The sequence below is a fragment of the Choristoneura fumiferana genome, chromosome 22 (assembly GCF_025370935.1).
Source record: "Choristoneura fumiferana chromosome 22, NRCan_CFum_1, whole genome shotgun sequence".
Lineage (NCBI taxonomy): Eukaryota > Metazoa > Arthropoda > Insecta > Lepidoptera > Tortricidae > Choristoneura > Choristoneura fumiferana.
The window spans coordinates 8208685-8229656 of record NC_133493.1 but is presented as its reverse complement, the minus strand read 5'-3'; the positions used below and the strand labels follow the sequence as shown (position 1 = coordinate 8229656).

Sequence of the window (20972 nt, the reverse complement as noted above, 5' to 3'; positions counted from 1 at the left end):
AGGGTCTTAGACAGTACGGCCTCTGGTGTAGAAGTACCTAATCGTGCAAATGAAATGCACCTTCAAACATAGGTGCATACTTAATTAAAGTGGTTTCCTGCTATGCCCCTCGAAAGTAACAATTTTCATTGATTACTGTCAATTGTCTGATAACTAACCTATAAATACAAGTAATTTTATAAATTTTACCTGAATGTTCGTAGCTTCGAGCAAGATGAAGTCTATATTCGGTTCGCTATCGCTTTTATTCCTGTTCACCTTAAATAGTGTCTCAGAAGCGGACGAAAGTAAGTTCGAATTATAAATATTTGGCAATTGCGAGTCTTTCATTTTTTCAGATCGATTCACGCTTGATCAGTTTTTGTTATTTGTTGATATCCGTTATACTTTATGTTTACTGAACTAAGCTCTTCCGTGTGTTTAGTGTACCTACATATTGGTTCTGACACGTGAGTACTTAGGTATGCTAAATATATTGTTATACCTCGTTGAGTTTCTTTTCTTGCCGGATTCTTCTCAACAAAGGTTTTTCTGAACCGATGGTATATCGACCCAGTTACCGACCAATGAAACTAAGCCTTAAGGCGCTAGACAATAAGAAGGTCAGACTCTATAAAGCTGTATTTTAATGCTGTCTGCGATTGGTTACAATGTCGTCGCCTCTCGTTGAAAAATAGCCCTAAGATAAATTCTTTTTTTTATATTCCAGAAGTAGTAATCTGCTATTATGGCACTTGGGCATCCTACAGGACGGGTCTTGGCAAGTTCGAGGTAACGGACGTACCCACTGGTCTCTGTACACATATAGTGTATACGTTCGTAGGTATAGATTATTCGGGTACTGTGCAGTCCCTGGACCTGGATTATGAAGAAAACTGGGGCAAAGGTACGATACTTGGAAAGTACGATTTTACTTCAATTACATCAAGTAGTCTGTGGAGTTGCGGAGTGTGTCTGTCCATAGGCGTAGAGCTAGATAGCGGAGCGGAGCGAAGAGGTAATGCGAAGCGGAGTTGCGGAGTGTGTCTGTTCATAGGCGTAGAGCTAGATTGTGGAGCGGAGCGAGGGGGTAATGCGAAGTGGAGTTGCGGAGTGTGTCTGTCCATAGGCGTAGAGCTAGATAGGTAATGCGAAGTGGAGTTGCGGAGTGTGTCTGTTCATAGGCGTAGAGCTAGATAGCGGAGTGGAGCGAAGAGGTAATGCAAAGCGGAGTTGCGGAGTGTGTCTGTTCATAGGCGTAGAGCTAGATAGCGGAGCGGAGCGAAGAGGTAATGCAAAGTGGAGTTGCGGACTGTGTCTTTCCATAGGCGTAGATCTAGATAGGTAATGCGAAGTGGAGTTGCGGAGTGTGTCTGTCCATAGGCGTAGAGCTAGATAGCGCAGCGGAGCGAGGGGGTAATGCGAAGTGGAGTTGCGGACTGTGTCTGTCCATAGGCGTAGAGCTAGATAGCGGAGTGGAGCGAGAAAGTAATGCGGAGTTGAGTTGCGAACCGTTTTTCTATTCGCGGAGCTTCCCCGCTCGCGCTCGTTTCTCCGTTCCGCTTCCCCGTTCCTCTTCCTCGCTCCGGTACTCGCTCCGCTTCCCGGTTTTGTATGATTTTTTAAGCTCCCCGACGACTGAAGGGGAGCGGGATTTTATGCAATTCTATTGGTGGATTTTTATTTCGCTCACCGCTCCGCTGATTCGCTCGGCTTCAGTGGACAGGCAGCTTAACGGGATGAAACCGAGGTTACCTTTTTAACTTGTTATTAGTATGAAATGAAACGACATTATTCAGTTCAGGAAATGATGCTGTAATATTCCAGGATACCTTAAGAAGTTTAACGATTTGAAGAAGATAAATCCTAAATTGAAGATCATTTTAGCCGTGGGTGGTTTTAATGAAGGATCGGAGAAATATTCTCTGGTGAGTTTTCTTATTCAACTAACTTTTATCTGCGACTTCGTTGGCGCACTCATTGAATCTAGCAATTGATTTCAATTTTCCACGGGAATTCTATACTTTCTTTAAACTTGGCGGTTGAGTTTTCATGATTTCCTGGTTCCCACTCCCAAACTTTAACGCACTTTCAAAAGAAAAAATATGTGTACAAGTATACAATACAATACAATATAACACAAAGACTCTTTATTGTACACCAAACATAGTAAGCGATACAGAAAACAGATACACAGGGAATAAAATTACATGGTGAGCAATAGGCGGCCTAATTAACTTAACTTGACTTTTACTCAAAAAAAAAATCCAGTTACATTCTCATGATCCATCTGCCAAATATGTGGCCTCCCACCCTAAAGTTGATAATCGTTTGCATGTCACTAAACAATAATGCCAATATACGTGTCTGTCAACTTGAAAGCGTTCGAACGATAAACCGCTTATTTGGCTGATCCCAGCAGTGGGACGTAGGATGATTATGATAGCAGCAATATAGATAGATGTAGAAGTTCACACACACAAACATCACGCCTATAAAGCGCCTGTATTCCCAAATGGGGTAGGCGCAGAGCACACGAAACGTTACCGCTTCGGTGCCACTTTTAACAATTTTACGTTTTAAGTTTGACAAAAACAATAGTGACAGGTTGTTAGCCTGTCGCCTACGGTATTTACCTTACGACCTTTTACGAACTTTTTCAGATGGCAGCAAATCCCACCCTTCGCAAGAACTTCATAAACTCCGCCATGGCAATGGTCGATCAATACGGCTTCGACGGTTTCGAGGTCGACTGGGAGTATCCCAATCGAGGAACCTCTGTTTATGGCACAGAAGACATCACCAATTTTACCAGACTGCTGAAAGAGTTAAGAGATGAGCTAGATAAGCGAGGGTTGTTGCTTACGGCTGCAGTGACAGCTGTGGAAAAGTGGGCATCGAAGTCCTATGACGTGCGAGGAATTTCTAGGTATGTTCAGCAATTCATCGAATAAATAATAAGCCAGGAATTGTAATTGTGTTAGAAAAATGGCCTTGTGTCCTAGTAGGCGGGGCTTAAAAACCGTGTCCTGCGCGTTATCTGACAATGAGGAGTTCGCCGTAGTCATCTGCCTAATACGCGTAAAGATGAAGGTGAATAATCCTTTCCAATCGTATTTTGTCATACTATTTCAATCAGCCTCAGTACCCACCAGGTACAAATGTTTTTTAAATCTAAATGAAGTCTTCTTTCAGTAAAATTTTATATTTATAATCTTTAAGATAGTTTCTCTCCAATGGGGCATAGCCGTGGGACACCCTGTATTCATCGCTCTTGCTAGGGCAGAATATAAATATAAAATTATCATTCGAAAAACGGCTACATTGTGCCTACCCAAGTAAAATATTAAAATATTCAACATCATCAGCCGAAAGACGTCCACTTGCTGAACAAACGGCTCCCCTTTAGAACGCCACAATGAACAGTAACTCGCCTCTGGCATCCACCGGTTTCCCGCAACTCCCATGATAAGTATCGTCCGTCCATCTGGTGGGAGGCCGTCATGTAAATTACTCATTTATCAATATATTAAATATCGTTCGATAGTTTTAAATCTATTTGAGATTATTTGCCATAATGCACAATTCGTAAAATAATGGAAGTAATGTTTCAAGAAAATTAAGAGCTACACGTACTAGAATCTAATACTAGATGTTGGCAATGACTACTTGTGATGCCTCTGATAATGAAGAAATATTTATGTTGAAGGTCTTTATCAATGCAATTTCTCAAGTGTTATCTATAACTACGAGTACATGCTTTTAATACATAAACTCTAACGAGATAGCAATCTATTTTGTTAGACATTAGGTATTTTCCTGGACCGTTAGTAATAAATATATTATCATTAAACAAATATTTGCAGACTTTCCAACGTCATTGTATTGTTATGAAGTTGACGATATTTAAGATAGTTTATAGAAGGATTATAAAGAAATAAAATCGTGTTATATTATATGTGTGTATTAAGAATGTAAACACTTAATACACATGTTAAGATTAAGCTTATTTACTCATGGTCATAGGACTGGCGTATTTCTTGCCCAATGTACGAGTATTGACACCACAATCTCTATTATTTTCTTCTTCTTACTAAATTGTCTTCTCTTAACTAGGTTAGCTGGAAGAGATCCCTTCTTAGGGATAAGCTCACCTTTGCTCTCCTTTTTGTGAATTTGTATTTATTTTTATTTTATTTTTATGTGCAATAAAGAGTTTACATACATACATACAATCCAGCGCGGAAATGCAGGTAGCCTTTATGGGCACTCTTCCGCAGAGACAAAACTTGGGCGAATTATAAATGCGAAAGTTTGTGTGAGTGTGTGTGTATGTTTGTTGCTAAAACGGCTGGACGAATTTGGATGAAATTTGGTATGTAGATAACTGGACATCTGGAATAACACAAAGGCTACTTTTTATCTCGATATTACTAGGGGATAGAGATAAAATCTCGAGATTTCATCCGCTGGATATGAAGTTACGAGATTTGGCACTGTTGTTTATAATGCAAGGTCAATAAAGACCAAACAACAAAGGAATTTCAATTCAACTGCTGTATCTAAGTGAAAAAAAGTCTAAGTCAACATATTTTTATTTAATTTAGGCTATAACAAGCGTTTATGAAATCTAATCTAATGATTGACGCGTGCAAAGCCACGGGTAAACTCTAATTGTATAGATAGTTAGGATATTTTTAGGTTAATTTTTAATTCAACAGTATTGTCTGTTTGTTCCGTATGTCATGATCCTTGTATTTATAAACAAACAAATAATATATAAAATAAACAATAATTACCAAAATGCCGTAAATATGAGAATCTGGTAAACAATTTCATATTTGCGGCTTTTGCTGTTGAAATGCTTGGTCCGTGGGATCCTGAAGCAAAAAAACTCTTTAAATTTTTAAAAAAGAAGCTTGCCCGTTCGTTGGCCTGGCTCTTTCCTCGGTCTCCGTATGTTATTTTCTTATATCGAGGGAAAGTCGATAAGAATTACATAATGAGGATTGCTTGTTATGTTGCCGTTAAAACAGTTACCTGGATTACGTGAACATCATGGGATACGATATGTACGGAGCATGGGACCACGTGACCGGCCATAACGCTCCCCTTCATAAAGGGGAGGGAGATGAAGACGAGTCGCAGGACAGAGTATTTTCAGTCGACTTCGCCCTTCAGTATTGGCTGAATCAAGGTCAGTTAAAACTAGACGCTAGAAGGAATTCCAACCTTCATTTCCTGGTTATTCGATCCAACCGACCACACCACGACGCTCCCGATCGACCAATCCAGAAATTTTTGACCGTTTGAGTGGTGTGTGGCTATTCATTCCAACTATTATGAGCTGGTTAGGTGTTTTATGGAAGGTCTCTATGGCTCTAGGACTCTATGGCCATGCCCGAAACATATCCTTTTATGAACAGGTTATCCGCCCTTGCAGATGACTTTAACAATACGATGATTATAGGTTCTTATTGGACACTATTGGTCCTGTCTTAAGGTGTACGAAAACCAAAGCATATTTTTTTTATATTCGGTAAACTGGGGTTAGGTACTTCAAGAAATTTTGGGGCTACTTGATAGATTTAAAATGGTTATAAAACGCAAATATTGATAGCTCGATTGAGCAAATGAAAAAAGGTAGGTAATTTATGAAGGTAGGTATTTCACTGCCACAAATGGTCTAAAAAAATCAGGATATTGCGTAAAAACTGTTTTAGTCAGCGGCGGCCTTACCCATTGCGAGGCTCCGGGCGTCAGGTCTTTTCGAGGCTCTTTGTCCTTAGTGAAAAGTATGTGATGAGAAAACAATAGTTTATAAAATCTATATTTTTAAAAATTTGCTTGGGTTGTTGCTCGAGGGCCCTGCAAGAGCGAGGCCCCGGGCGATTGCCCTGTTGCCCTGTTTCTGTCCAAAGTAGCCCCTGCATTTTAAAGTAACCCTTTTACGGTTCTTACAGGTTGTCCACCGGAGAAACTAGTACTGGGTGTGCCACTGTACGGTAGAACGTTTGTCCTTGCTGATGATCAAATTTATGGCGTTAGGGCACCATCCAACGGACCTGGCCTAGCAGGCCCTTATACTCAGACGAGGGGTCTCATTGGATATAATGAGGTGACTCACCATTATCATCATATCAGCCGTAGGAGGTCCACTGTTTAAAATTACTAGTAGTACTACAGTGGCGTAGCTACCGGAGGGCTAGACGGGGCAGTGCCCCGGGGCCCCCATGCTCAGGGGGCCCCTCGGACTCTGACTTAAAAAGTATAAATTTGAACTAGTGAAAATTTCTCCCACATTCGGAATATTCGGTATACGGAACAAACGATTTTAAATAGTTTAGTTGGGCCCCAGTTTATTTTTTGCCCCAGGGTCTTTGGTTATCTAGCTACGCCACGGACTACAGTACTGGGTAGTAGCTGTAAAAAGTTTTGTTCAAAATATTAAGTACTGGGAATAAAAATTCTGTCACTGGTACTTATAATAGAACAAGCGGGTTCCATTCCATTTCATCATCTACGAAGATTTCTCTTTGCCGAGCACCACGAGAAATGTTAAGGCTGCGGTGTCTATCAGCATCGATGCACGAGTTTGACATGAGTATATGTGTGTTGTGTACATCACCGCGATTTTAACATGGGTATAGATGTTTGTTAACATTATCCCTCGCAAAAAGTGACAAAGATGTAGGTAAAGCTTTTAAGCAACTTTTTGTATTAATACCTTTAAAGTCCGAATACATTTAAATACACTTTCTTTTGCTTAATAAAGTACTTACAATTCAATTAGTGAATCTACGAGACAGTGACTTCTCTTGAACTTAAGGTTAACTCAGTGTCAGTTGCTCTTTTAGCTAGCCAGAACTTAAATACGACTTGTACAACTTTCAGCAAAACAGTCAAATCCCTTGTCGGAGGGAAGTTAGTTAAATAGTCGTGTTACTATTTTAGTTGTAAGATATTGTTTCTGAGAAATAAACGTCCCTAACAGTGGGTAAAATATTTTATGTTGGCTTTTTAGATGCTCAGTTTTGAGGTCAATATTAGCTTAAGTTAACCATCAGAGTTTCGTAGAATGACCAAGCCGGGATATTAAGTATCCTATGTGTCAATCCAGATATTTGTCTATCTGTATTGCGTGATATAGAACTACATTCGAATAGGTGGACGGTAATGGAACAACAGAGTAACATCAATTTTTTTCTACAGTTTTAATGAGATAGAAGTAGCAAAGTATGTGGTACCATTTTGTGCCTGTCATAGTTTTTGGCAGAGTGGGGTGTTTTCTGAGATGTAGTCACCACCACTTTGCTCGACCTTCGGTCTACAACTGTTGACTGATACGACTCATTTAGACATACGAGTATGCGTCTGTTTCAAATGAATTTTGGCGTGTTGACTGGGTATAACGTCTTTTGCGACTGACTACTCGTAGATCGATGTGCGAGCGACATGTTCGCCCACAGACCTGACAAGAGAAGTTCGCGGAGGTTGCTGCAGAACCGCCTTGATATAGTTTCTGCCTCTTGTAAGCAAGTGTTTTGAACCAGGCGTCATTGCAATACGTTTTTCCGCTAGCTTTTCCTAGTCATAGTGGACAATTTCAAAGGTGGCCGTATCTCGCTTATCACAGTCCTTAAATCTGAACAACGGTCTCCCGACATTTTTCTTAGTATTGGTCACTGCGCTAACCAAGACTACCTACGATACGACTAACATAGGTATACTCAATACTCAATACTCAATACTCAATATTTTATTGCTTTTCCACAATGTATGGTTACAGATGTTACAAAGAGATTATGTGATCATCATGGACCCTGTTGGGCACAGCAATATTTATACAAGAGGGCAGCTTTTATATAATTAATAAATTTTATCTTATAGCTAAATGTCACAATCACATTAAACTGACTTACTTTTATGAAATTCTTAATCAATTAATATTACATCATGTCCCTTTTATCTATTAGGATTATTTATTAACATTATGTTAAATTTATCATCTATCATCTAGGTATTCATTTATTGAGTAGTAGCATTTTTCTATCATGAATTCTTTAAGTTTATTTATAATTTTTTTTTCGTTATTTTCGTTTTGTATGGTGTTTGGCAGTTTATTATATATTTTTACAGACATACTATGTGTACTATTGGAATGGATTTTTAAATTTGATGGGGGTAAAATAAGTCTGTTTTTGTGCCTTAAAGAATGTGTTACAGGTAAGTCCTGCCGTTTCTTGAACAAGTTTGGATATTTACGGACGAATTTACATATTTCAATTAAATATATACATGGCAAAGTAAGTATTACATACTATACTTTCCCTTTTGTTCGGTTAACATTATACTTGTACTTTTTTAATATCATTTCCATACTCATGTTATATTGCAGCTCTGCCAGAAGCTACGCGTAGAGACTTGGGATGTCCGTGAAGATACTTTAGCCAAGGTGCCATATGCAGTCCAAGGCAGGAACTGGGTGTCATATGATAACTCTGACTCCATTACTGCAAAGGTATTTACGAGTATTTCAAGCAACATCGTGTTTCGAGTAGGTATACTGGGAATATTTTAAGTTTTTGACCTCGAGGCTACTGTTGGCACAGTTTTTTGTGTTGAGTCAGTTGCAATAAGGGAAAAAGACACTAAGTTCGTTACGTACGTACGTTTTTGTTACTTGTTTTTAGCTTATTTTTTTAGCTTAATAATAAATAAGGTGTTATAAAAATAAGAGATAGGTGCGTGCAGTTACCATTATGACCAAATATGATTCCTCGCTCGTGACAAATCATCGTAGGTACGAAAAATTTGACACGCTAGGTTCTCATACAATTTGAAGCGCTCTTTTCGTCTATCTCGATATAAGGTCTGTGGCCTCAGGCCCTTAATTTAATACTACATATTTCTCATCGTAGGTGGAGTATGGATTACAGTTCGGCATAGCTGGCGTCATGGCATGGAGCATAGAGACCGATGACTTCCATGGTATCTGTCATGGTGAAGATTTCCCATTGCTGCGAAGTATCAATAGAGCTATAGGGAGAAATACATAAGATTTTACTAGAACGTTGTTGACACTAGCCATGTATTAATATGTCCCTGCTGAAAATATATTTTCTTTGGCACGTAGGTAAATTATTTTTACATAACCTAACCATCTTCGGAAAGTTGAAAACTCCTCTGCATCGTCATTTACAAGATCAATATCTTAAAAACGGCCTGACCGATTTTGATGAAACATACCTACCTAAGAACCGCAAGGAAACTAGCTTTCACGTAAAAAACCGTATTGAAATAGCCATGTTGTCTGAAAAGAAACGATTTTATTTATTTAATTTATTGAATATTTCGTACTATTACCATTTCCGTTATTACTTTTTGGTAAGTAATTTTGGAAATGAAGCCTAGAACAGAAAATAGTGGTGGTTATTTTATTTGTTTTCTTAACATTTTGTATCTTTGAGACACTGAACTTTAAATATTTAATTTACTCCAGAGTCCGAGCGAGGTCGTTAATCTCAGGGTCTATTTCGGAAGCAGAGTTTATGTTGAGCCGTGAAATTGATAACTAAATCTGAGCCAAACAAATCCGAAGACGCGTCCGGTTGTGATTGAATTTTTAAATCCTTATACTGATACGGCTTTCGTACGTTTTGGTTGGCAACATCGATGTTCCGCAACTTGGAAAATTTTACTTTTAGTTTTTTTCTCATTTAGTATATTTTTCATTGGACTTTTAGTATTCTATAATTATAGAAATATTTATAAATTTTTGTTCAGTAACTTTAAAAAATCTTGAAAATATTACCTACCTGCTTTTAGTTAATAAAACATAAAAAGTAAAAGAAGGTGGAGTTGGGTGGCGAATCTGGGTCCTCTTCATTCCATGACACGTGTAAATCAAATCACAAGCGATCCATTTACACGCCGATTATTTGTTTTAAAAACAAATATTTTTAGCTTCAGCTTCGATCTCTTCATCTGTATTTACTATCAGCTGAGATAACTCAGAAGTCCATCACTGCAGTCAGTTTTGAACAATAACAAGCACTCGCACTGGAAAATGGTAGAATTATGTGTATTTCTACATAATTTGCGATGGAAATTAGTTTTTTACTACCAACTTGAAAATAAACTACATGAAAATATTTCTATCTACAGCCTATTTTCTATACCTACTAAAACTGAAATCTTCAGCAGCAAACAAATAAACTTGACCTATTCCCAGGGTCCTCTCAGACAAGTTTTTCGTAACAATTTTCCACAAATTTCCAGTAATAGCTATATCAAGGACCCCTTTTGTTTAGGTACTAAATTAAAAGTAAATTCGGCGATATTTATCCTTTTGCCGTCTTCGTCGAGTCAACATTTGTTTCGAAAGACCGCTTTTCATTACTTCGGTGGGACAGGCCCACGACAAAGATTAATTCAATGTAGATGCGCTACGAAAAAAAAATGAATTTTATTTCTCTAAATATAAAAAAGCTACAAACGCCGAAAGGAATATAAATGTTATTTCGCCTCTTCTGCTATCACTGAGACTTTTCTTCATTGTTTCATGTAAGTAGATTGCATATCTCAAGAATGAAATGCCATCCTTTTTCAACCACTATTTCAGCAATAACATAACCCTTGTTTCTGAGCAGTTCACTTCAGTTGAGTTCAGTTCGTTACAGACTGAGTCGGGTAAACAGTATAAGGCTTTTTAAAATGCTTTTAGTTGATGAATTCAATTGCGCTTCTTTTCTTCCCCACACATGGCTTCCAGAATGTGTAATTTTCTATATATTATCTTTAAATAGGGTTACAATTCTGCAGGGCTATTACGAAACTCGAACTTCGTATCGTACCGTCCCTTTCGCTCTCGTATTAAATAGTATAAGTGTCAGAGGGACCGCACGACACGAACTTCGAGTTTCGAGTTTCGTAGTAGCCCTGCTGAACTTCTGTGATATTGTAGTCAGTGATGGCAATTTCGTTTTGGAGAGGGAGAGACAGAATGAAAGAGAGAGTAAGAGATTTATTTATACATATTTGATACACAGAAAATAAAAAATGGTACTTAAATAAAAAAAAAAAAACCATTGAATAGTATTAATTGGGCCCCACTCAGCATAATGTAGCGGTAAGCCGCAAAGCCGCGGGTTCACGGTAGATAGGTACAGGCCGCTTCCAGCCGAAGCAAATGGAGGTCTGTGTGGGATATCTATGTCCAACAGTAAGTAGATGTCCTACGGCTGATTTGATAATGACGAAGCCGCAAATAAAGCTGTTTTTAATAAGGCCCATCTAACACTCGCACTGTGACGACACGAGCACCAGCGAACACTATGAATACTAAGCGAGTCGCGAGTGCTGCCTCTGGCTGAAAGACTTCGTGTTCCAGCGGTTCCGGGGCACATGCCGCAGAATGAATGCAATCAGGGATAGTGATTCAACGGGGTCACGTCGTTTTGTCAACTAATTACTTTTGAATATTGTGTTTTTATTGATTAGATGTACTTATTTTAATCTGTAAGATATTTACTGTATAGGTTATGTTGCCCGAAATAAATGGTATTATTACAATTAATAAGTCACGTCTACACCTCTTAATCTTTGCCATTCCTACCACCATTAGAACTAAATTGGAATCCGCGACGTGTGCCGTGTCGGGGCAAACAGCGTGAATCGATTCCACGAACGGCTCAGAAGGGCTACTACGAAATTCTAAAATCGAACTTCGTATCGTATCACCCCTCTCACTCTCGTATTAAATAAATAAGCGTCAGCGGGACGGTATGATAGAAAAGAAAATAAAACTGACAGACGAAACGGCCAGTATTAAATTATCAAAATAGTAGGCAATTTAATTGGCGTATGCTGCATTCATAACTTTTAGACTGGGCGCAGTGAAAAAAGGGATAAAAACACAACCTCCTTTAAAATATATGGTCTAATCAATCCTACTCTAGATTCTGAACAAATTAGTTTCAGGTTTTCAGCCGTTTAATTAACACCTTGAATGGGCCGAGATGATGGTCATCTATTAGGCATTAAAATGTCAAGGACTGGGACATAATTTTTTGTATTAAATTATTAAACCGTGAACGTGTGCACGACGCTGTATTTACATGACTTATCTCCTTCCCTAAATATTATCACGTCGTCAACGTACTTGGGTATCACGAATGTTTAGTATAGAAAATGAACACAGAACAATGACACAGTCGCAAGTACTTCGAGTCTTGTTGAGCTCCAACAATAGCATTGTTTGAGAGCTTAGAGCTAGCTGTGTGAGAGCATTAAACCTACTGGATAGGCCCTGTCTATCTCTCAAAAACGGTTTACTAATGTTTCGGCGAATAACGTTTGGCAACCTGTTTCATTTCGCAACTTTTCATTTCCCAACTGTTTAATATTTCTGAAACTGTAAATATTTCAGGATTTTTATAAAACTAACCTAACCTAACCTTAAGGGTTCTACACGATGACCCTGAAATAAATCCTGAAATATTTACAGTTTTAGAGTTTGCGAAATGAAAAGTTGCGAAATGAAACAGGTTGCCAAACGTTACGTTGCGAAAAGGCAGTACTCGCTCAAAAACATATATGGGTGTAGTTAGTAAAAAAAATTGTCTTCTCGTCCAATATTTCGCAGTGCCTGAAGACTAGAGTCTCGCTCGACCAGTAGTGATGACCTATAGCTCTGAGACGTGGTCCTTGACTGTTGGCCTATTAGAGAGGCTCAGTGTTACGCAACGAGCTATGGAGAGACCTATGCTTGGAGTTTCTTTGCGCGATAGAATCCGGGATCCGGAAACCTTTAACTGTTTTTGATATACTGAACTCTCAAATTAAAATGTCAGGGATTTCCAACTTTTTTACGCTGGCTAAGTTATAAAAAATAGCCTTTGACGCCTCCAGTTGATTAAATGCTCCACGTATGAAGGCGGGCCCCTGTCAGATATTTGTTTTTTGGAGCTTTAGCCTTATAAGGGTCACGCTTTTCAAGCAGATGAGTTAATTTGGTTACTTACTTAAGGACATGTCGAGGACCTTTTTGCCGAATTTAGTCAGATGCTTGGAGACTACAAAGAGCAATTTCATAAACGTAATTATTTTTGCCGCAAGTGCTCTTTTACATGCAAATTTTTATACTATAAGCGCTTTCGGAAAGACCATCATTGCCAAGATGACTGATGTGGCGCAGGAAATGATTATTTCCATAAACAAAATTCACACTACTTTTGGACCCAATAACAATAACGTTAAAAAGTAGCAGAGCATGTATTTACGCAGAATATTGACCCTGTATAAAGTTGGTGATCATTATAATCTCTTTAGAATTTCGTATTCCTTACAAGGATTCTTATAATTTCACCGTGTTTGTCTGTCTTTTATTTTATAACGTACCTATGTACAGTCGTCGTCATAAACACCGGGGCTGTCTAGTCGTTCAAAATATTCGAACACTGAGATATTTGTTCTGTTGAAAACACTATGTGAAAAAACAATTTTACCTATCTCATAAGAACGTGTTTTGACAAAAATCATTTCACAGATTTTTTTAATTATGTATTTTTTAAAATTAAAAATTTACCACGAGCTTTGCGGTGAAGGAAAACATCGTGAGGAAACCTGCGAAGCGATTCAATGGTGCGTGCGAAGTTCCCAATCCGCACTGGGCCCGCGTGGGAACTATGGCCCAAACCCTCTTGTTCTGAGAGGAGGCCTGTGCCCACCAGTGGGACGTATATAGGCTGGAATGATGAAAAAAAATAGATTTTAATGTGCAACTAATAAAATTATTTTTATGATTTAAATTCGGGTTTTGTTCCGCGTACCTTGATCCCTTCTGGCCTTCTCTAAAATCAAGATACGCGGAACAAAACCCGAATATAAATCATAAAGTTAGTAATTACCGCGATAGTCTATATAAAACATTTTGTAATAAAATTCATATAACACCATTTCACTCTACAACGCAGCGATTGTTCCTTCAGATTTTCCATCACATTTTCGCGTAAGCGTTCTACTTCCTTAGTCCGGATAAACTCACCTATATCGGAATAAAGGGACGTAGAATTTTCGTTTGGATTAACAGGAATCTAATACGCGGCCTCTCACTGGAATACGAGGCTTTCTCGCTCAAATTGGGGAAAAGCGAGCTATTTGATATATAACTGGCATACATTATCTACTGGATACGGCTTTTTATTAATCGTATAGGAATAGTAGATTGATAACCAAGGGTGGAAAGTGACCCATTTCACCCGAGATATTTCTGGCGGTCGAACGAAGTGAGAGCGCCAACAGTTCGAAGGGAAATGGGTAATTTCACCCGAGTTAGACACTCTACTTTTCATTTCGACTGTGATGAAAGTAAAATACTAAAAAAAAATTAGTATAATAACAAATTAAATTTACCCAACCCAACCCCTCCAACGGTACCTTATTGACCTGGTCACTTGCCACAGCCGACTACAAAAAAAATTGAGTTGGTCACGACCAAGGAGCTTATATACAAAACTGGAGTTTGACCTTTATTACTTATTTATATATTCCATCTCTTTCCTTCACATTTCACGAATTACTTCCGTCTCTTTCTTAAGCTAACTAAAGAAAGAGATTGACGTAATAAAGATCAGATTTCTTGTTTCAAACGGATGTTCTGCGTTCAACCTCCAGTGTTGTTTATAAACTCCTTGGTCACGACGAGCATCTCATCTAGATGGTCATGCCGAAACGTGAAAAAAAAGAGCCATTGACGTAACTCGATTATCTTCGACTTCGTGACTAATACTTTCCACCCTAGAGATGAAAACGCAATTTTCCACCCGGCTATCTACCCATGAAAATTAAACTTTCCGAACAGGAGGGATGAAAAAAAACTTATTCTGTATGAATTTTTTAGATTTGTAAAACATGCAGTATAAAAAAAAGCCGTGTCTACAAAAATCAAGAATTAACACAGCTCTGCTTCTAAGCATAATGTACCTATGCAGTGTGGGGTAATTTTATATTGGCTTACCTCTTTAATTGTTTTTTATTAAATTTAAATTTTATTTCAGTTTTGATATTATTTTTTGAAGTAGTAATAAAAATACAGGCTCCTTAAAAAAAATTAAAATATATGTTATGAATCGCGCGTTTACTTATCTCTCTGTTACATTTTCTTGAGAAACAGCCCTATGACGGACAGACAGGCAGACTGACGGATACGAAACTCAAAAAAAATTGGTAAAGGGGCTTGTGTAAGGTCTACGGGTACAAAAGGCTCTTTTACCATGTCAATTCGTTTTATGCTACCAGCGCTTCCGGAAAGGCCATAATTGCAAGGAAAAATGTGCCGTAAGCAACTTGGCAGAAAGTTATTTTCTCAAAATCAAAATTATATTATAATTATTTCAATTGCTAGAGTTATCTAAACTAAGTAAATTAGAATCACAAAAATAATATAAAAAATAAAATTACATGGGTTATTTTATTTTTAAATTTTATTTATTTTATACTATACGAGAATACAAATATTCTTTATTGAGTACCACTTATCTATCAGCACAATGAGTTAGTTAACATAGCTACAATGACAAAATGCATGGTAAACAATACAACAGGAAATAAAAATAGAGATAGGGATTTAGGGGTAGATATTTTCGAAATTCAGTCATTCTTGTTTTGGTAGTCATTTTATTTATTGGTGGTAATTTTTTTCGCTTTCTTTTCCAAAACGTCAATTATTTAGGTAACTACAATCATTTTCACTATGAATTGCTTGACAAAAATATGAGATGTCAACATGACATTAGTAGCACAAAGGGACCACCCTGGGTCATGATTCAATATGTTCCACTATACACATAATATTTTCACAGCCTGGGTATTTTCTGGGGATCGTGGAGTTATTTCCAGGCATTAATCAGTACGGTAGAGCCGTGTACGGACAATTTTCGCCGCTTAACGAACCAATCACGTTTCTTTGATGTGGGTGTGTGCCCTCCTGTCGGTTTTTCACATGCAAATACCATTTTCGGATCGATTTGTATAAAAAATTGAGCACTTTTTAACATCTACGATAAAAATGCTCTCAAAAGCGAAATCGTGTTCGGCAGTTTTCGCTTTTAATTTTGGGTATCTGTTTTAAAATGATATGTTTTTTAATAAAACCGCGACTAGCTTTTAGCGTGCGGATTTAATAAATCTACGCTTTTTGAAATAATTGCTCTTCGTTTAGCTAAAATATTAATTTATCTTTTTGATGGAAGACACTTAATTTTTTTTAAAATATTTTTTATAAATGATCACTATTTATTGCTACTAAATTTACTAAACGTTTTTCATATAATAGTGAATTTCATCATCGTCGAAAGGGGGGACAGTCGAAATAATTATGCAATAAAAGCCAATTTTAACGAAATTTAAAACTTAAAAATTAACTCATTTTCTATAAATAAATTATATAATTTGCTCAGCTTCGTTACGTTTCTCAGTTTTGTTCCTAATACAGTTCAGTGGCAGTTACTTTACGTCTATATTTAGTATTTTGCCGTTTTTCACCTTTTTGCGTACGTCACAATGAGGTTCGCTGTAAAGACTTCCGTCAAAATTACCTTTGTCACAATGACTTTCTAGGTATGTATATACCATCAGCCAAATATGTGCCCTACCACCCTAAAGTTGATAATCGTTTGCATGCCATGAAAAAATAATGCCAATAGATGTGTCTGTCGACTTGAAAGTTCGACTTTAGCAACAAATATCCATTTGATCTGAGATCTTTGATCCTTGATCTTTGATCTGCCCTCTTGTTCTGAGAGGAGGCCTGTGCCCAGCAGTGGGACATATATAGGCTGAGATGATGATGATGATCCATTTGATAGGAAATTGTTTAAAAATTAAATTTATTTGGCTTATTTGGCTGATACTACAACGATGACACTTTTTCAGATGGAGACATAAAGACCCACTACTTATTTTCTGCAGAAGGTTGTAGCACACTTAATTAACCTACCCAACAAAAAGTTGGAAAACCCCGACTTTGTCACTTCAAAGTTCAATATCTAAAAACGAACAATTTGATGAAACATGTCTAAGAACCATTGCTAGAAAATCTGCTTTCAAATAAAAAAAAACTGCACTCAAATCGGTCCACCCGTTTAAGAGTTACGGTGCCACAGACAGACACACATAGCGGTCAAACTTATAGCACCCCTCTTTATGCGTCGGGGCTTAAAAATCATTTGCCGTACACAAATATCACGTTTAATGAGTATTTAATTTATTGCTTTAGAAATGCAAGGCAAGCATAACCGCAAATACCACAGAGTACACAACGAACATGAGTTTGTCTATGGCGGAGGCGAGCTCCTCGCGCTCCCCTGCCGCTTCTGTCTCCATTTCCTCGACGTTGCCGTTCCTTGGTGCAACGATTGCACCACATTCATCATCTTCTTGCGAGTATGCTTCATTTATCATATTGTAGTTGGAGCCATTCTGCAAGAAAAGAGGTTTGCCTTCAAACCAACCAATCAACGGGATCTAAAATAAGTTTTGATGAGAAAAAGTGATTACGAGAAAAAAATTACGTCATTAGAGGTAAGTAAGTAGGTACTCTAGGTATATACTGAAAAAAAAAAACTGCAATTTACTTTCACCATTTTGTTGGCATAATTGCTAAAAATATATTCGTGCAAAATTACAGCATTCTATCACTAATAGTCTTTTAGCTAAGCCACGAACGGATGGACGGATAAACGGACAGATAGATATGGCAAAACGATGAAGGTTTCGTTTTTGCCATTTTGGCTACGCAGAGCTCTTAAAAAAGTAGGTAATTGAAAAGGTAGGCCCATAAGATACATTTTATACATTTTAGAAAATTGCGTTTTTTTTTTTTTTTTACGGATAGTTGTTCTGAAAATTGTATGTAGTCGTATTTTAAAAGTATGGGTAGCTAACCTTTATAGCGGGTAAGAGAAATATAATTCTGAAGATTCTGTTAGCGAGTACAGAAGAAATGAGAGATGACTTGCACACCCTCTGGGCCACTGATGTCATCAATAACACTTGTGTGAGCAAAGCGATTAAAATGCCGCTTAAAACCGTCACGTACAGAATAACTGAAAAGAAAAACGAGAAGGTAAATTTTTCGTCTTTTTTATGTCAATAGTCCTTTGGTGGATGGAGTACTTGAGGCGTTTCATGTGTGTGGATTGTTTTGTGATTTGTATGTAACGCTGATACTGTCAATGCCACGTAAAGTGCCAGTCAGAGTAGCAAGGTAATTCATCATCACTTTTACCAAGTCAGCAAGATGTCGTCCACTGGACCACCTTCCGTAATAATCTTAATGACAGTCGCTTTGTGCCACCCGCAGTAAGTAAATTTATTGTCAATTCATGTTTGTGTAGGTACATTTTAATTTCCTGAGATTAGCTCGTTATTCAAAATGAAAGAAATTATTCATTGTTATTGAAATAAATGAATAATGTCATCTTAACAAAAGTCTTTCTAAATTCTAAGTCGCTATAATTTTGACGAATTCGGCATGTTCGCCGGTTGAAGATTTGTTGTGAACTTCCGAGATAACCTAACCAACAAAAATTTTGAAAACCCCGACATTTGTCACTTCAAACTTCAATATCTCAGAAACAACCAAACCGATTTTAATAAAACATGCCTAAGAACCATCGCTAGAAAATCTACTTTCAAATAAAAAAAACCGTATTCAAATCAGTTCACCCGTTTAAGAGCTACGGTGCCACAGACAGACACTCAGACACACAGCGGTCATACTTATAACACCCCTCTTTTTGCGTTGAGGGTTAAAAAATAGTGTGATGGTCTTCTCTTGCCTTCCACACCGCAGAGCCGGAGTCCAAAGTTTATTATTTGGCTATAGAGAGTGCTGCTGCCCACTGTGACATCAGGTTTTTTAGTTGTCATTTACGACACTTACGGGAAGAGATGTGTTCATCATATTCTAAAGTCAGACAAAGCACGGATGTTTTAATAGTAAAATAAAGTGGTGCTTACGAATAGTGGGCACATTATGGCAAGGCACCAAATAGTCGATGTAGCATAACCCCATGCATATAACAATGGTGGAACCAGCGTAGAACCAGATACGAGACATTTCTAGTGGTTCACTCCAGAATGACATCAAGACGAACAGTACCAGCACTGAAATTATACAAAATTGGTACACAACAATCAGAATATGTTTGGCCGTATTGTCTAACGCGCTGATGTTCGCAATTGCATTCACTATCTCTTTCTACCCTCATCTTATACCGTGTGATAAAAAGAAGTGGTGAAAAGGACTGTGATTCCACGCGTTTTAGAAAATAAGGCTCAGTCTTGTATAGTTTATATGTATACAGTTTAGGTATTATTGTTGTCGAGTAATGTTTTAAGTTTTCGCGATTTTCACTTACAATTAGTACCACGCGAAAATATCAGGATAAAAAGTGGCCTATGTGTTATTCTAGCTAGATAAAGGAATTAAATTGGGTAGTTAAGTAGACTTAAAGGTACCAAATTACATCAAGATCCGACACAAACATACACACATACTCACAAAATTTTGCATTTATAATACATTTATTATATATATATTTTTTTTATTATATTTTAGTAGGATAATGGTCTGGTTAACTGGCGTCGTATATAAGTTTTTGGTAAAATGACATTTGTAATACAAGCTTTTTTTGATGACTGTACTTGTATTTTCACAACACAATCCAACTACTGGAAGTTGGTCGAATTTAACTTGCAAGATTTGATTACAGACAGACAGACAGACAACGGGACAGGTGAAACTAAATAAAAGCTTGTAAAAAGGAACTCTCACCTGTCAAAGGCGTATAAAACACAATATTATACGCCGTGGCTTTCCTTTTTAGTCTAATGTTTATAAGAAACCGGTCGCTCAGGTCAGTATCATTGTCGTTTGGCTTGAAGATGGCGTGCCATTTAGCAGGCAGCACCACGCCCTGTTTCCAGTTTATTTGCCATTCATTTGGAATTACCTCCGCTGTGTCTGTGAACTAACAATTTATTGAATCAGTTACTTACAGAAACTACAATTACTTTGCTCACCCGCGATCTTATGATAGCTACGTCTATGCTACAAACGTGTCATGCAGCCAGGGTTGCCAGGTCTTTTTCGAACAAATACCGAAGAGTGAGCAAAAACCCCATACTTCGATATTTTTGTTATAACGAACACCGAACGCAGTGCTAAAATACCGAACGGTTCGGTAGAATACCGTACACCTGGCAAGCCTGCATGCAGCTGCTGTAAGAAGACACACAAATTGCATAAACCCACCAAAACTATCACCGACACCATTACTACACTTCTGCATTTTGAACTGTTAGAAATGGAACGCAATTTTAGTTCTATTCCTCGCCGCACGCTCAGTGGCGCCTCTCTCTCTGCTCGCTCGCAGCTTCACCGCATGCCTTATTTTTGTTCCAACTTATTACTAATTAAACAAGTAAAGTGACTTCCGTATTTTATTTACTCTGCTTAAATATCGTCAGAGTAACACACAATCATTCATCATGCTACTGCCACTATCTGGAAGCTTTATTTGTAGGGTCAAAACAAAATAAAACTTACTATGGCCATTTTTTCATCTTGGTGACTCATCTCTTCTATTTGAATCCGCTCGTGAGTTTCCCATGCGCCTATGACGACTGAACACCGATACTCATCGTGTGGCCATCTAAAAACAAACATCAACCGATTTAAATCTATTCTTGTTAACCCCCGACGCAAAAAGAGGGGTGTTATAAGTTTGGCCGCCATGTGTGTCTGTGTGTGTGTCTGTGGCACCGTAGCTCTTAAACGGGTGAATTCAATTTCAATTTTTAGTTAAATATTTCGCAAAACCAGGTTGAATCGAATTGAAGGTGGAGCCGTGGCGGCTGAGTGGTTTGACCTATGGCCTCTCAAGCAGAGGATCGTGGGTTCAAACCCTGGCTCGCACCTCTAAGTT

At 37.9% G+C, this 20972-nt stretch overlaps 2 protein-coding genes across 2 annotated transcripts in view; one reads left to right on the top strand and one right to left on the bottom strand.

Moving 5' to 3' along the window:
- The first annotated feature begins 212 nt into the window (after positions 1-212).
- Positions 213-9038, top strand: LOC141440250 (probable chitinase 2). The gene is made up of 8 exons (XM_074104708.1): positions 213-287; positions 710-886; positions 1807-1907; positions 2643-2908; positions 5016-5176; positions 5943-6097; positions 8378-8500; positions 8901-9038. Exons 1-8 carry the CDS (start codon positions 215-217, stop codon positions 9036-9038), a joined length of 1194 nt encoding a protein of 397 aa, XP_073960809.1. The 5' UTR covers positions 213-214.
- Positions 9039-17228: 8190 nt separating this feature from the next.
- The window catches only part of NtR (neuronal acetylcholine receptor subunit NtR), a 25908-nt gene continuing 22164 nt past the window's right edge, over positions 17229-20972 (bottom strand). The window contains exons 8-12 of the mRNA XM_074104872.1: positions 20594-20699; positions 19820-20015; positions 19003-19149; positions 17926-18086; positions 17229-17460 (exon numbers count right to left, since the gene is read on the bottom strand). Of these exons, the coding sequence (XP_073960973.1) occupies positions 17254-17460; positions 17926-18086; positions 19003-19149; positions 19820-20015; positions 20594-20699 (817 nt within the window). The 3' untranslated portion in view covers positions 17229-17253. The remainder of the gene's footprint in view (positions 17461-17925; positions 18087-19002; positions 19150-19819; positions 20016-20593; positions 20700-20972) is intronic.

Coding starts and splice junctions, on each gene's coding strand:
- LOC141440250 (XM_074104708.1), top strand. CDS start 215: ATGAAGTCTATATTCGGTTCGCTATCGCTTTTATTCCTGTTCACCTTA. Junction 887..1,806: donor TGAAGAAAACTGGGGCAAAG/GTACGATACTTG, acceptor GTAATATTCCAG/GATACCTTAAGAAGTTTAAC. Junction 1,908..2,642: donor GATCGGAGAAATATTCTCTG/GTGAGTTTTCTT, acceptor GAACTTTTTCAG/ATGGCAGCAAATCCCACCCT.